The sequence below is a fragment of the Mytilus trossulus genome, chromosome 5 (assembly GCF_036588685.1).
Source record: "Mytilus trossulus isolate FHL-02 chromosome 5, PNRI_Mtr1.1.1.hap1, whole genome shotgun sequence".
NCBI lineage: Eukaryota > Metazoa > Mollusca > Bivalvia > Mytilida > Mytilidae > Mytilus > Mytilus trossulus.
The window spans coordinates 7,723,692-7,740,582 of NC_086377.1; the positions used below are offsets into that span (position 1 = coordinate 7,723,692).

Below are 16,891 nucleotides of genomic sequence, written 5' to 3' on the forward strand. Positions count from 1 at the left end.
ATTCACAATTCACTCTTTGTCATCAACCGTTTTTTCAAGTTTCATACAAATGGTACTGTCATACAAGTCCTCCTAGCTATACAACCATCCTTAAAGGACACATTATTTCTTTAACAGAAAATGCCTGTATCAAGTCAGGAGTATGACAGTTGTTATCAATTCGTTTGATGCATTCTTGATTTTGCCATGTTTTTTGTGATGTTCCGTTAAAAGTTTCCTCGGAGTCCTGTATGTTTGTTATTTTACTTTTTTCGGTACATCACTGGCTTGCATTTGTTTCGTACACGTGTTCGGAGTGCTTAAAAGGGGAACGAAACATTCCAGAGGGATAGTCATAAATTGAACATAAACTGACAACGCCATAACTAAAAATGAAAAAGACAAAAAGACAAACAATTGTACACATGGCACAACATCGAAAACTATAAAATAAGCAAAACGGACCCCACCAAAAATTAGGGTTGATCTCAGGTGCTACTAAATGGCAAGCAGATCCTGCACAACTTTTTGCACCCGTCGTGATGCTTAAGTGATAACAAATCTGGTAAATAGTCTTAATCGGTTGATTACATTCATGAAAGGGAATTGATTGTAGCTCACGACGTAAGGAACGTATCCGATATCATTTGTGAAACGTTTATTCCATAATGGTCAACAAACTCGTGATGGCGTCCGTACAATTTACGAAGGGATGATTTCAACTTCACTATTTGGAACTCATAATAGCTCCCTTGTGATCGGCAATCCTCTATCAAGAAATTCATGATAGGAAATGAAAGCACGAGAATATCGTATCAATAGGGAAATATATAACCCGCATTCTGGTGCTGCTGAAATGTGGCCATATAAAAATGGAAAGCTGAAATCATCTCTTTTATTGTAAAGTTTAGTTTTCAACCTACCTTCATTGTCAATTTCTAGATGTTAGTCCAAATATGAGGCTGACTTCTGTATCTGTAGAATCCTTTATCTCTAGTTCGATGGGATAGATTCGTTCAACATAGTCACCAAATTTTGAACTTTTTGGTGAAAGAACATCATAAATATAATGAAAGGTAGAGTTAAAGGTTATTACTAACTTCTTATCTTTAAGACGATACAGTGTACGAAAGAGGGGCGAAAGATATCTAAGAAACAGTCAAACCCATAGAAAAAAAAATACACACTGACAACGCCATATTTTAAAAAGGTGCTCCGCAAGGGTAAGAATATCCGGTTCCATATATTGCAACCTTTTTATTGCTCATGTTATTACAAATCCGGTTAGTAGTCTTTTTTGGTAGGTCTTATTCGTGAAAAGGGAAGAGAATTGTAGTTACGACACAAGAAACATATCCGATATTATCTGCGGAGCGATAATTCCATAACGATCAACTTTCTCGTGACAATTACGATGAGATGATTTTAACTTCACCATTTTGAACTCTTGGTTTAAACAAATACTTGTGAGTAGCACCTTTTTATCACGGAAATCAGGATAGGAATTACAAGCCTGTGAATAGCATATATAGTGTTACTTTAAATTAACCATGTTTGTGAACATATGTACTAAGTTTTAAGTCAATAACACTTTAATGTTAATTAGGGATGTCAAAAGATTTTAAACTGAACACTAGGATACTCGGTCATGAAACTCAAGAACTTGCGAGTACTCAAATGAATCGTTAGCGTCTATCAAAAAAAGTTTAAGGTGGGATGCAGTGTTTTTGTTATTATCTTTTATAAATATAAGACAAACGTACCACAAACGTAGCTTGTTTCAATAAATCAATGAATAACGGGTGCCGTTTCTACAAATAACCTAGCATAATAACAATTAATGTTTGTGTACATGTTTATGAAACAAATTCCAATGAAATCAAAAATATTTGCATATTAAATCAGTAAAAGTAGACTTTATATGCATTTAAGTTTCAAATACAGAGTAATTAAATTAATTAAGATAAACATTTCATTCCAATCACTTAACATAGAAGTCTTGATTAACACTCCAAGGAAAATTTTACGGCTTGTGATTAGTTAATTATTAATCTATGAAAGTGATGACCAGTGAACAAACACCGTTAAAATGTCTCTATTCAGTTGCGTACACTGTTTGACTTTATGTTTTTGTTACAAGCAGTGCAAATGAAAACAAATAATAGCCTCAGGATATACATATTTATGGTGTTATTGACTTTATTTAGATTAACGAAGGGGTTATTTCAACGGAACTAAAGTGAGTGGAAATGGGAAGAGAAATCATCAAGATATACAACAGACAAACGAGTATCCGAGTACTAAAACTGTACTCGAGTACTCATCCTTCCGATCGAGTACTCGAGTACTAGTTGTCATCCTTTATTTTAATGTTTACTTATTTGAATTTAAAAAAAAAGCAAATTTGTCAAACGATACATGAACTTACAGCCTGATTGACGCACATCTATAAAAGTAATACGACTCGCTATGATAGGTTAGTAATACAATGATGTCATTGTAATTCCGTATGCCATTAGCATTGACATTCATTAAACAGAAAAATTAAAAGAGTAGGACTTCAACACACCAACAAATATAAAATTTTGTGACAACTTGATCATCTGAAACAATAGATACTAACTCTAAAATTAACTTAAATTATTTTAAGATGTGTAAGAGAACTAATCCCAAGTTTATGAATGAAATCTATTTTTTTCTTTTCACTGCAGATTTTTCATAACAAATGCCATACCTTTATAACAGATTACGATCATTCTGAACTCAAAAAACACATCCGGACTTTTAGAAGTATATGTAAGTTGAAATTCTTAATTTAGATATACACTATTTCAATGATTTTCAATTGGTTAGAATTGTAAAAGACATTCTCTTTGACCTTGGAATTATCAACTCCAATTGAGTTCGAGAAAAAACAAGGCATGGTGTGTTAAATTCAATATTTTCGTGTTATTCTTTCATTTATTTTTTCCAACATGTAAATATTTGAAAGTTTTTTAACAAACGTTACGCTTTAAAATAACTTACAACTTAAAACATATGTTTTAATATTTTATTAACAATAGAATACATTAAATTCGAATATTTATTTAATATGCTTCGTTTAATTCTTATTAAGGTTGTAAAGTATAAATGAGTTTTATTATAAACACCTTCCAATTCAAAACTCTTGATAATCTTTTACTACAAATACGTTTCAAATAGTAAGTACGAAACAAGATAAAGATGAAGCCCTTGATACGACCATAACGATAATGCCAAACATTGGATTACGATAATAATGATGTTGATGTACACTCTGCAATTAAAAGCATTATTTGAAACCGACGCCATAAAAGATAAATATCAATTGAAACTAGAGGCTCTCAACAGCCTGTATCGCTCACCTGATTCTACTTGGGTTTTAAAATCATATAAAAAATACAAAATTTGGCTAAAAGTAACAACACAACCTCATAATGAAAGGAACATTTAGGCTATGTTTGATTTCATTCAAAAGTCCCCCACAGGCGGCCATCTTGGATGATGGATCGGCTACAAAGTAACAACGCTTGGTCAGCACCTCATAAGGAACAGTCATGCTATGTTTTTTTTTATTCCTTTCAGTGGTTCTCTAAATGAAGTCATTTGAATGCATTTCCCATAGGGACCTAAACTAAGTCCCTCTGCTGGCGACCATCTTGGATGTTGGATCTGCTACAAATTAACAACACTTGATCAGCACCTCATAGGGAACATTCATGCTAGGTTTGATTTCATTCCATTCAGTGGTTCTCTAACAGAAGTCATTTGTATGCATTTCCCATAGGGTCCTATGTTAAACTAAGTCCCCCGCTGGCGGCAATCTTGGATGAGGGATCGGCTACAAAGTAACAACACTTGGTCAGCACCTCATAAGGAACATTCATGCTATGTTTGAATTCATTCCATTCAGTGGTTCTCTTAAAGAAGTCATTTGTATGCATTTCCCTTTGGGTCCTATGTTAAACTAAGTCCCCCGCTGGCCATCTTGGATTAGGGATCGGCTACAAAGTAACAACACTTGGTCAGCACCTCATAAGGAACATTAATGCTATGTTTTGTTTCATTCCATTCAGTGTTTTTCTAACAGAAGTCATTTATATGCATTTCCCATAGGGTCCTATGTTAAACTAAGTCCCCCGCTGGCGGCAATCTTGGATGATGGATCGGCTACAAAGTAACAACACTTGGTCAGCACCTCATAAGGAACATTCATGCCATGTGTGGTTTCATTCCATTCAGTGGCTCTCTAAAAGAAATCATTTGTAAGCATTTCCCATAGGGTCATATGCTAAACTAAGTCCCCTGGTGGCAGCCATCGTGGATGATGGATCGGCTACAAAGTTACAACACTTGGTCAGCACCTCATAAGGAATATTCATTTCATGTTTAGTTTTATTCCATTCAGTGGTTCTCTAGAAGAAGTTCAAAATGTAAAAAGTAAACGACGACGACGACAGACGACGACGGACGACGGACGACACGTGGTGAGAAAAGCTCACTTGGCCCTCCGGGTCAGGTGAGCTAATAAAAAGCAGATAAAACCTGACAATACAGACACTGTTAATCTATGTCTTACACCTTCATAATAATTCCATGTTCAAACGTAAAACACAGGGAGGAGAAACGATTTAATCCACACTACATTATTCTTTAGGGTAAACATATGATGGGGAAGTCGTATTTATTTTATTAGTCCATTGAGAAAAATGAAACTATTCGGGATAATAATGAATACAGGGTATGTATGCACAGAAAATCAATTTCCCTCATAAAACTTCTCGCGAAAAACATTAAACATGTTTAAAGAAGATTATAAGAGGAACAACAAGAGAGCAATTAAAACATTAGGGGTTTAACAGAATAGCAGAACAGTATAAAGTCAACGTCGGCTTTGTTTAGGTGAATGGTATAGTTTCCCTCTATGTGCATTTTTCAATTATTGTTGTCAATATAATTCATTTGTATGACACTTTCATACGTGTGAGTGCTTTAAAATATTACTATAAAACCAGTGTCAACCAAAATTTCATTCATAATAAGATTTGATTTTTCTTTGGAGTTCGTTATTTTGTTATTTTACTTTCTATGATCGGGCATAAATGCATATTTTAAATACACGACAATAACCATGTCGAGTGCATCGCTTCATTAAATTGATTGAGCTACCATGTTTTCTAAGCTAAGCTGTTCATTACCTGAATTATGAAAATAAAAAAAAATATAATTTCTTGTTGATAATGCTCCGCAAAGAAAGAGTGTCATGCAATTTGAAGCAAACAAGAAATGACTACACAGCAGATGTCAACAATTTGATGAAACACTACAACTAAAAAATATCTAGCTGATTTGTAAAGTTCGTTCTAAAAAGTAAAATCACAAAAATACTGAACTCAGAGGAAAATCAATATGGAAAGTCCATAATCACATGGCAAAACCAAAAAACAAAACGCATCAAAAACGAATGGACAAGAACTGTCATATTCCTGACTTGGTACAGGCATTTTCAAATGTAGAAAATGGTGGATTAAACCTGGTTCTATAGCGCTAACCCTGTCACTTTAATAACAGTCTCATCAAATTCCGCTACATTTACATGATGCGTTAAATAAACAGTCACAATTAATAAAATGGTCAAAATATGGGTACATCAGTCATCATCGTATAACATTTTTAAAAGGAACAATTTAACAGGACACAAAAACATCTAATATCTACGAACACATGGATTGATTTGAGTGTCTGACGTCAGAAAAAATTATATAAGTCACACAAATTTGTCGTTCAATGTGCATACAAACAATTTTAAAATTTACATAGGCAATGTACACATACAGGGTTAAAAAATCAAAAGTATGTAAGAATAAATTACAGAAATAGACCGAGAATTTATGAGAATCCAAAAATTGTTAATTCCACTATGCCATTGATTGATTTTGACGTTTGTGGTTCAACGTATATAGTAATTCATAATAGAAATATATCATAATGACATATTACAGACAAATGTCATACTGACGGGATCTTTTAAAGAACAGAGTCACGTTATAAGCACAAAAGAAATACAAAGAGTCACATATACAAAACAAATCACCAAAAAAAGAAAGCCAATACAAACACATTGACGAGATGTATAAGTACCGAGCCACGTCAAACGGATATCACATAAAACCATTCAACAGTAAAAGTAGTCTTAATAATAGAACAAAAACAAATAAAAGAACAATAAAACATGTTGTTAAGATGATACACAACATCAGTACGCAGAATCTATACATCAAGACCATCGTGTATTATTTGAGAAGTTGATACGGAACATTATCAACAAGGTCTTTGTACCTTTCGATGAACTTTTTAGAAAAAGGACGAGACTACATTGCCACTGAAAAAGGACGAGACTACTTTGCCACTGAGACACTTCTAAACAGAGACAGAATTTTCTACTGTTACACCACTGTCCACGGTTAGGTGGAGGGTTGGGATCCCGCTAATATGTCTACCCCGCCGCATTCTGTATGCATGTGACTGTTCTTTGCCAGGTGCCTGTAATTTAGTGGTTGTCGCTTGTTAATGTGTAACATACTTATTTTTCTTTCTTTCTTTTTGTACATAAATTAGACCGTTACTATTCTTGTTTGATTTTTTTTTAAGTTTGACATTTCGGGGCCTTTTATAGCTGACAATACAATATTGGCATTGTTCATTGTTTGAGGCTGTACAGTGAACTGTAGTTGTTCATTTGTGTGTAATGTTGTCTCATAATCAATCATACTACATATTCTTTTTTAATATAATGCGATATTATTTATTCGGAGTTAAGGAAAATGTTCATTTTTTATTATCATGATTATATGGATCCTTATCATAATTCTACTTTTTGTTAATGTAATACCCATTGAGTTTATTGTTCGCATTGATGTAAATCTCGCAATAAGTTCTGAATTTACAATATCAACTTTAAATAAAACATGTTCAAATTATCATAAACAATGTCATGGACTATTTACACAGTCGTGCTAAGATTCAAAAGATAAGTATCTAACAATGCATAGAATACGCAACACTCTCAAATGGCCTGACATACAAATTATTCACATGAAAGTGGTACCTCATCTATATCATCATGTATATAATGTGATTTCGTTGTAATTCATCACGTTTAAAACAAAAACTACTTCCTACAACCGATCCAAATAATCATTGAGTTGATTGCAATATCTGTATTATTATAAAGTTAAGATAATTCGGTATGGTTGCCACTGAGACACTCCTAAACAGAGACAGAACAATGTAGAATTTAATCACCGGAACTTTGTTTACGATATTATGATAAGGCTAATACAGGCAAACACGAATTTCAAAGAAGATATTTTTTTTTATTTAAGACATGTACAAGAGGGACAACCGTCCGATCCTTTGATACCAAGTTTATATCCGTGTTTACATTCCACTACACAAGTCAATATATCATCACACCGACTAGATTGGATCTGGGCCGTCCTTCCTGTAAATATAATGAATATTGTTTATTAAGGTAGCATAACAGAAATATTGTTTGACTTGCAATTAATGGAAAAATCTTGGTCAGTTCTCTTGAATGAATTACTCTCTTCCATCTCTATAGCTTTACATGACATTTTGAAGAAATCGTAATCAACACAGCAAGAGCTGCAAAAGAGTGTCTAAAATTGTCTCTTTGTAATTCCATTCTCTCATAAATCTCAAATAAGTGTAAACATCCTTGATACAAAAGTAGATACTATTTCATTAAGTATAAAATTTGATCTGTACATTCTATTCAAAATCTGAGACAAACTTTTCATGCTTTTGTAGATAATGATTCTATGAACAACTTATAATAAAATCAAACCCTTCGGGATATTCATGAAGAGGCCTATTTCAATTGAAATTGGGAACTTCTTGTAAAATGTTGTAGACACAGTTAACATTATAATTGATTACATAATTGTTTTAAATACTAACAGTACGGTGAGTTAAAAGAGTAATCTTGTAGCTATCCATGCATAACACCTTTATACATTTAAAAGCATTATACAGAAAGGTACAGTATTTTAAAACTGGGTGATGTAAGGTATAAAATCTTTATATCGTGCTACTTTAAATGTATTCCAAATTGTTATTAAGTCTTGGTTTGCTAAACAGAATTTCAATAAGAACAACATTAAACGTTTTCACTAATTTTGGAAAATTAAAAATACGATACAAGATGTATATTCAAACTTAAAAAAATAACTGCCAATGCCGTGGCAATACAAGATGGGCGAAAGATACCAAAGGGACAGTCAAACTCATAAATCTAAAACAAACTGACAACGCCAAAAATTAAAAAGACAATCAAATAAGTGACAGCCGACTAAACCAAAAAGCACTGCATAAAACAACAGCAAATTCATTACCCATTTGAATGGAAATAATTATAAAGTCTTGAGATTGTTTTTGTTTACTTATTACAGTTTATAATCTCTTCCTCTTGTCATAGTAGTTAATGTGTTTACAAAATTAATTTCAATTTCGTGTGTTCTTGAATATGTAATACGTGCATTTCATTATGTTGGTGTGTTATACTTTTAATTTTTCCCAAACATATTGCTGTTAATTTCAACGAAATTGGTTTGAATTGAAATAGAATTTTCACAGTTTAAGATAGATATAAAAATGTATTCAACATGGAAAAGAGATTGTATCTGTATATTGTACCTGTATGCATTCCATTTTTGGCAGAACATGTAGGACCTATACAGTTCCTGTCAGTTAAATCTCCAGCTAATGGTAAATTGTGAGATAGTGATTGATGTAAATAGTCCCCATTGATAGTCCCAGCTAATGGCACATGACCTGTTAATGACTCGTGCAAGAACATGCTTCTTGAAGGTCCATTCATTATTGTACTTCCGCCGGAACTATGTGTTCTCACATTACCACTGACTATAGTACTATTGGATGATTTGCTACTAGTTATAACGTTCTTTCCTTCAATAGATGCTGATTGACTTTTCGCCATAGTTATTCTATCTGCGAATAAAATGAACTAATGCAGTTATGAAAAACACATGCTTATCATGGACAATTTACAGTTTAAATAAAACATCTTTAAAGTTCAACACTGGTGCATTTTGTCATTTATTCCCATAGAAATATATTTGCCTTCAAATTAAATACTACCATGAAATTATTCTAAATTTGACGATGATTTACATTAAGAAAAATAGAATTAACATTTCAGAATAATATGTACATGGTAAAATGCATTGGTGCAATCAATTGATATCACTTTATAGTCATTCAATTTATAAAATGAGAAGAGAGACATGTCTAATTCGTTTGGTAATCATCTTTATATAACGGTTCGTTGTCTGTGCAGACTGGTTGATAAATTAAACGATTTACGTTAAAAACTGGATTAACATGTTCTATAAATCTGCAAGTTTTATTGCTAGACAAACATCTGACCTAGATTGTATGTCATTAGCTGACACGGTTAGTCATGAGATAACTTAACCTTAAACCCGAACACGTAATCCTTAAGAATAGATATAGGAAGACATGGGGTGAGTGCCAATGAGACAATTTAAAAAAAGTAAACCATTACAGGTCAATATACGGCCTTCAACACGGAAAATTGGCTCGCACAGAGCAACATGCTATAAAGTGCCCCAAAATTATTAGTGTTAAAACATTCAAACGGGAAAACCAAAATCTATATAAAAAAAGAGACGTATAAATTACATAAACCAACGACAACTACTGTACTTCAGATTCCTGCATGACTTTGGACAGGTGCAAAGTGAACATTTTAAAAACACTCATATCAGCGAGGTTGTGATCGATCAGTTATGAAAAGCACGCGTATCAGTCCACAAATGCATTTCGATATCACTCGTCTTACAGTTGCAAGGTAAGGTAATATTTTTCTGCTCCGTGTAGAAGACCTCATTGTTTGAGATGAGGGATAGCGATATATGCGTTGTTCATGCGTGCCTTTTAATTGCTGTTGTTGTGCATTTACTGATTCTTTGGTATTGAAAGATATTCTATCTTTTGTGTTCTTGTATTATGAGAGCGTTCAAAAAAAGTTGTTCGGAAAAGCATTTCATATGTACAAATAATAGGTAAAATACAAATGAAAGAATGAACTACTGCTCACTGATGATACATGTACCCCCGTTTAACAATTTCAGTAACCAGAAGTTGTTGAGTGATAAATCTGAAAACTCATCACACAGTTAAGCTGATTTTTATAAACCCTGATACTAATATTCTAGTACCTTGGGAAGATGTGACAACAATGTTCATCTTGGCTCTCACGTGTAAATGATACAAGTGTTCGATAAATATAAATTGTTGAGGGATGAAAATGAAAACACATCACATGGTAAAGCTTACTAAAATAAATCTTGAAACCAAATTCCAGAAATATGTGTACTACCGTTCATGAGAGATCAAACTTGGCTAGCATGTGATAAAAGTGTTCGATAACCAGGATGTTGGTATGTGATGAATATAAACACGTATTACACGATGTAGCTGACTAATATAAAACATGAAATCAAATTTCATAAATCCTTATGACATAGATCCTGAAAAAAGATGCGACAAATAATATTGATTGGACAGACGGACAGAGAATTGGATGGGCGGACTGACAGACGGATGGATGGTCAGGCAGAGGCCAAACAGTATACCGCCTATAAAAACAGTTTTTTTAATAAGAATACAAATTATTTAATTTAGATATAAATATCACACGAATATAAGCTTCCAAAAAAAATTATCAACCTAATTTGAAACTGTACAGGCTAGGCCACAATTGTTTTATAGCATGCATTATACAATTTACCTGTAACAACAGCACACTGACACACGGGACATTCTTGGCCAGTCACTGTTCGCAAGGAAAACCCATGATTGCATATTTCATCACATCTAAAAGTATCAGGACACCTTTCTTTCATTGTTGCATGATGAATTGAACCTTTTAAAAAGGAAAAAAGAAATCAACTTAAATATGTTTAATAGAGCTACATGTATGTGTTTGAATCAAATGTCCAGTTATAATTAATTTACATCCACTATGAATCTTGAATAAGCTATGTTTCTTTCACCTGAGTGTGCAGTTTGTGTTCCCTTGTATTATTAATAAATGTTTCGTATAGTCATCGTTTTTCGAGTCAAATTTCACAGGAAAGACAACTATCAATGTATAATAATATTTCTATTAAAAGTTTAAGTAAAAAATAATGTATTGTATAAATCATGTACTTAAAAGAGGTGCAAAAGATACAAGAGGGACAGCGAAAATAAACTAACATCGTCATGGTTTAAAAAGAAAAAAAACCATACAGACAAATAAGTACACAATACTAACATAGGTTTAACTACTGTTTACAAATAGTGTTCAAGTAGAAAAGGATTACACAAATTTAAGATAATTTCTACACTATGAAAAAAATAAAACTTTTTCAGTATGACGATTGATTGAATAAATCATGCAGGAGTCTGTCATTACTACAGTAGACTTTATGTATGTGAATGACAGAAAAGAAAAACTCACACGCTAGGACAATTGTAAAAGGGAAAGTCCTGCACAAATGAAAAATTTAAAGCACAAACACATCATAGTGGGAAAACAATTGTCTTATTCCTTTTAGAAACAGACATTTCCTTTTGTAGTAAATTGATAAACCATGGATGAATAGCAGGCTTAAAATCAAACGTATATGACGGTCACATTAAATACCATACATTGGTCACTATGAAATAGAACATCAAGATGGCTACTCAAATATAATATGTTAATGCAAGAAAAATATTTGTTGGTAGTTTAAAGTTATATTTGTTGATATATACTTGTACATATACTAATTAGACAACTTCAGTGTTGAGTCGTGATGGTGTATTTGTGGAGACGTGACATAATGCACAACACTGTTTTCATACAAACATCATACACTGTTCAAACATTATAATGGATGAGTGGACTATACTCAATTTATTAACAGACGATAGTATGCTTTGATCATTTCCGTTCTCAATTTTATTTGTTGGAATCGTTTAAAATATCATATCTGCGATTATGAGTTATTCCTATGTTATAAAACTGAGAATGGAACAAGTGGAGATGGGGACCGTTTCACAAAGACAACCAAATTCTCTACAACATAATTATTACCTAACATTTGTATCAAGTTAAAAATGCGCATCCTTAATGAAAAGGTATTCGACGTGTCTATCGAAACATCTGTCGACATATAATTCAATAAATTCGGTTTGTTGACCTATCCAATTTTAAAAAGATTTTATGTCTAATCGTGATAAATTTGACAAGAAGACGCATTATGTCACGATATAATTCTTACTTTGTGACTCTAACAAATTTTGAGTTTTTTCGAAAAAACATAGGATTTGTTTTTCCCCATACATAGATTACCTTAGCTGTATTTGGCACAACTTTTTGGAATTTTGGATCCTCAGTGCTCTTCAACTTTGTACTTGTTTGACTTTATTAATATTTTGATATGAGTTATTGATGAGTCTTATGTGAACGAAACGCGCGTCTGGCGTACTACTTTATAATCCTGGTACCTTTGATAACTATTTGCAAATAAAACTCATAATTGTTAAAACAAATCTGATCATAGTATCCCCTATAGTTTTCTACATTTTTTTTTCATAGAGGACAGTTATACTGGCAATGTACCGACTAGCTTATTAAAACGTGTAAAAAGTTCTACGTGATACGAATAACCTCCAGTCGCTTAATATAGGCTAAACATATTCATAAATACAATGTAATAAAGTTTGTGCATACATTGCTCCTACAAGCAATGTACTTGTTATCCAGCTGCTAATATTCTATAATTATCATCATCAAATTCAATCCTATACAGACTAAACTAATTGACCATGTTTACATATGTCAAAGTAACATCAAGAAATTAACGACAAATTATTTAAAGTCATCTAAGCTGTATAGATTTAATCACTTTACTCGTCAATTTGAATATGTCGGTTACATTTCCCATTTGACTTGTCAATATTAGTGCACTTAGGTAAAATGTCATATCAGGCGTTAGCATTACATACAAAATAATAGGGTAACATTATGTATGGATGGATGCATAACCAATTTTATGCCCATGATTAGATTATCTGTGTCGGTGAGAAATCGAACGCATGCAATGAATATCAATATCTTACTTGTAAATATGCTATGCTAAGTCTATAATGCTCTTCAATATTGTACGTGCTTGGCTTTATAACTTTTTTTTATCTGAGCGTCACTGATTAGTCTTATGTAGATGAAACGAGCGTCTGGCGTACTAAATTATACATGTTGTTATAATTCAAGTACCTTTGATAACTATAACTCAAGTTATATAGAATTGATGACTACTGGGCTGGTGATATTCAAAGTTTTCTTTACAATTTTTATTTTATAAATATGTACATATCAATGATAACTCAATTCAACATAGAAATGCGTACTACTGAGCAGGTAAAACCCTCGGGGATTTAAAACTCCACCAGCAGTGGCATCGACGCAGTGGTGGTAAATTTACTCATCACAAAGAGACATGAAATTTATCAACTGACTATTATTACCATATCATTAACACAAAACCAACACAGAAATTTAATAAAATGCAGTTCCGTCTGTTACTTCTGAATAAAAATACCATGACATTTGCGTTAATTAATTTTTACAATAAGTTGGATAGATATCAAAAGTACCATGTTTATAATTTAGTACGCCAGACGCCCGTTTCATCAACATAAGATTCATCAGTGACGCTCAAATCGAAATATTTATAAAGTTAAACAAGTACAAAGTTGAACAGCATTAAGAATCCAAAATTCCAATAAGTTGTGCAAAATACGGCTAACGTAATCTTTACCTGGAATAAGAAAATCCTTAGTTTTTCGAAAAATTCTGAAAACAGGAAATTTATAAAAATGACCACATGACTGATATTTAAGTCAACACCGAAATGTTTACTACTGGGCTGGTGATACCCTCGGGAACGAAACGTTCACCAGCAGTGGCATCCCCCCAGTGTTTTTCAATAAGTTGGAATCAGACCATCGTGCGTACTTTCAAATCAAAAATAAATCTGAATAGATAACCATATTCGTTCTTTATAATAATAAAAAACCCAAAATAATCAGTCTATGGAAGAAGCGTATCGATAAAAACTTTTCTTATATCACATAGCGATATTGTATAATATCAAGACATTCCATGCGGAAATTGTTCTTTTCGGCAACAAAAATTAAGAAAATACTAACTTTAAAACTTATTGTTCAAATATAAACAACAATTGAGTCTAAATATACATCCAGAATTTAGTTTGGCGCAAACGGTTGTGTCCGTGTAAAATTTGGAGTGCTGTGTTTTTCTTATATACATAAATATACAAATGCTATTTTATTAAATATCAATGCTATACTTTTAAAATATCATAGCGGTGTTTTTTTTTATTATTATTACTTATTAGTATTAATATTTGACTGCAGTACCCATATTTTGATAATTTTATCTATTATGTATCTTTTGTTAACGCATCGTTGTAAATATGACATAATTTGATATGACTGTCATTCACGTAAGAGGTTTAGCACTATAAAATCAGGTTCAATCTAATATTTTCAAAATTTGAAATGCCAGTACCGATGGGGTTTAATAAAAAATTTCGTAATTAAATAGCTAAGTATTAAAGTTATTGTTCACATATGTAATATTTAGCAAATTTTATAATGAATGCAATGTTATAATAAATATCGGATATGCTCGCAACGCACGCATGGAAGTCTTTCTTTATTGATAACAATGAAACTAACTTGTGACAAAGACGAAAAATTCTGTACTCGTTTAGATTGATTCAATAAAATCTTACCTGTAATTTTGAAGACTGTCATACAAGTAAGGGGTTTAGCGCTATAAAACCAAGTTCAACCCACCATTTTCAAAATTTGAAAATGCCAGTACCGATGGGGTTTAATAAACAATGTCGTAATCAAATAGCTAAGTATCAAAATTATTGTTCACATATGTAACATTTAGCAAATTTTATAATGAATGCACCGAAATAGTATATGTTGGATATGCTCGCAACGCACGCATGGAAGACTTTCTTTATTGATAACAATGAAACTAACTTGTGACAAAGACGAATCATACTGTACTCGTTTAGATTGATTCAATAAAATCTTACCTGTAATTTTGAAGACTGTCATACAAGTAAGGGGTTTAGCGCTATAAAACCAAGTTCAACCCACCATTTTCAAAATTTGAAAATGCCAGTACCGATGGGGTTTAATAAACAATGTCGTAATCAAATAGCTAAGTATCAAAGTTATTGTTCACATATGTAACATTTAGCAAATTTTATAATGAATGCACCGAAATAGTATATGTTGGATATGCTCGCAACGCACGCATGGAAGACTTTCTTTATTGATAACAATGAAACTGACTTGTGACAAAGATGAATCATACTGTCCTCGCTTAGATTGATTCAATAAAATCGTACCTGTACTTTTGAATCTCCTTTTTTATACAAATTAGACCGTTGGTTTTCCTGTTTGAATGGTTTAACACTAGTATTTTTTTGGTTCCTATATAGTGTGGTGTTCGCTGTGAGCCAATGTTCCGTGCTTAAGGCCCTTCTTTGATCAATAATGGTTAACTTGAAACATATTATTACTTTGATAGAAAGTTGTCTCATTCGAACTCATGCACGATCTTCTTATATCTATAAATCTTCAAAGTTTTCCCTTGTAAATAACTGCTTTCCATTCGTTCAAAAACGTCATTTGGGTGCTGAATCTTTTGTACAGTGCAATATAAACTAGGACACTTCTAACGCTTTAACGGTAACGACAATTATGATGGTACACGAACGATTACGTCAATAAAAATACCAAATAAACAGCACTGGACGATCTTAATTAATAAATATAGAAAAAATATATACAAATTTCTAAAGTCAAGAGACTTTTACATCTGATTTATTTGTTTTCTAAACATTTTTTTAGTATTCATTGAAGAAATGAATTTATAACAAGCGATACTTTTTGTTATTTTGGACTAAGAAATGTTCACGTATTTAAACGATTGGTAACTAGTCAAATAGAAAGTCAAATCTCTGTGGAAACAATACATCGGAATGCCCTCACGGTCATCGCGATGTAAAAGAGCGTTCTTGCGGCGAGCTGATTATGCTCATAGGGATATCGATTTACCAACGGGGAAAGTCTTTGATATCCAAAAAGAACTGTTTTTCTTCTCAATATTGTTTTCTATGTTAATAATGAATAAATTTTCTGTTTGACAAGATTTTTTATTTTCGTTGTATCTGAAGTTGTTCAATTTGTAGTCTGAGGCTACTCAGTTGGTATCTTCAAAGTCCAGGACATCAGCATTTGTACATTTGAATTTGTTTGGAATAATTATTTTACCATTTGAATATTCATTGTTATATGGAGCTGTATTGAATTGGATTGTTTGAATGAATGTTTTCTTTTTCTTTTAAGTAATTAATGATAGTTTTTATTTTGATATTACCCATGTGGATAGGCTAAAGCAGCGCGACCTCAAGGGCGCATCCAGCCGTTTTCAAAAAGGGGGTTCCAAACCCAAGATAAAGGGGGGTCAAACCATATGTTCCCATTCAAATGCATTGATCGGCCAAAAAAAAAGGTGTTCCAACCCCTAGACCCCACTGGACCTATATTATAATCTAATAGGCCGGTAGACTATTTACAACCGCATTTAAATTCCGCCATTGCATCATCACTTCAAATAGAATTAGTCGGTTAAACCATATGATTGAAAACAAAAGACTAAACAGGTTGTTAACACTTTCAACTA

The 16,891-nt window shown here is 32.5% G+C and overlaps 1 protein-coding gene across 1 annotated transcript in view; it reads right to left on the bottom strand.

Moving 5' to 3' along the window:
- Nucleotides 1-7,376: 7,376 nt before the first annotated feature.
- The window catches only part of LOC134717551 (uncharacterized), a 32,830-nt gene continuing 23,315 nt past the window's right edge, over nt 7,377-16,891 (bottom strand). Inside the window, exons 16-18 of the mRNA XM_063580041.1 lie at nt 10,859-10,993; nt 8,719-9,033; nt 7,377-7,504 (exon numbers count right to left, since the gene is read on the bottom strand). Coding sequence (XP_063436111.1) covers nt 7,377-7,504; nt 8,719-9,033; nt 10,859-10,993 — 578 coding nt within the window. The remainder of the gene's footprint in view (nt 7,505-8,718; nt 9,034-10,858; nt 10,994-16,891) is intronic.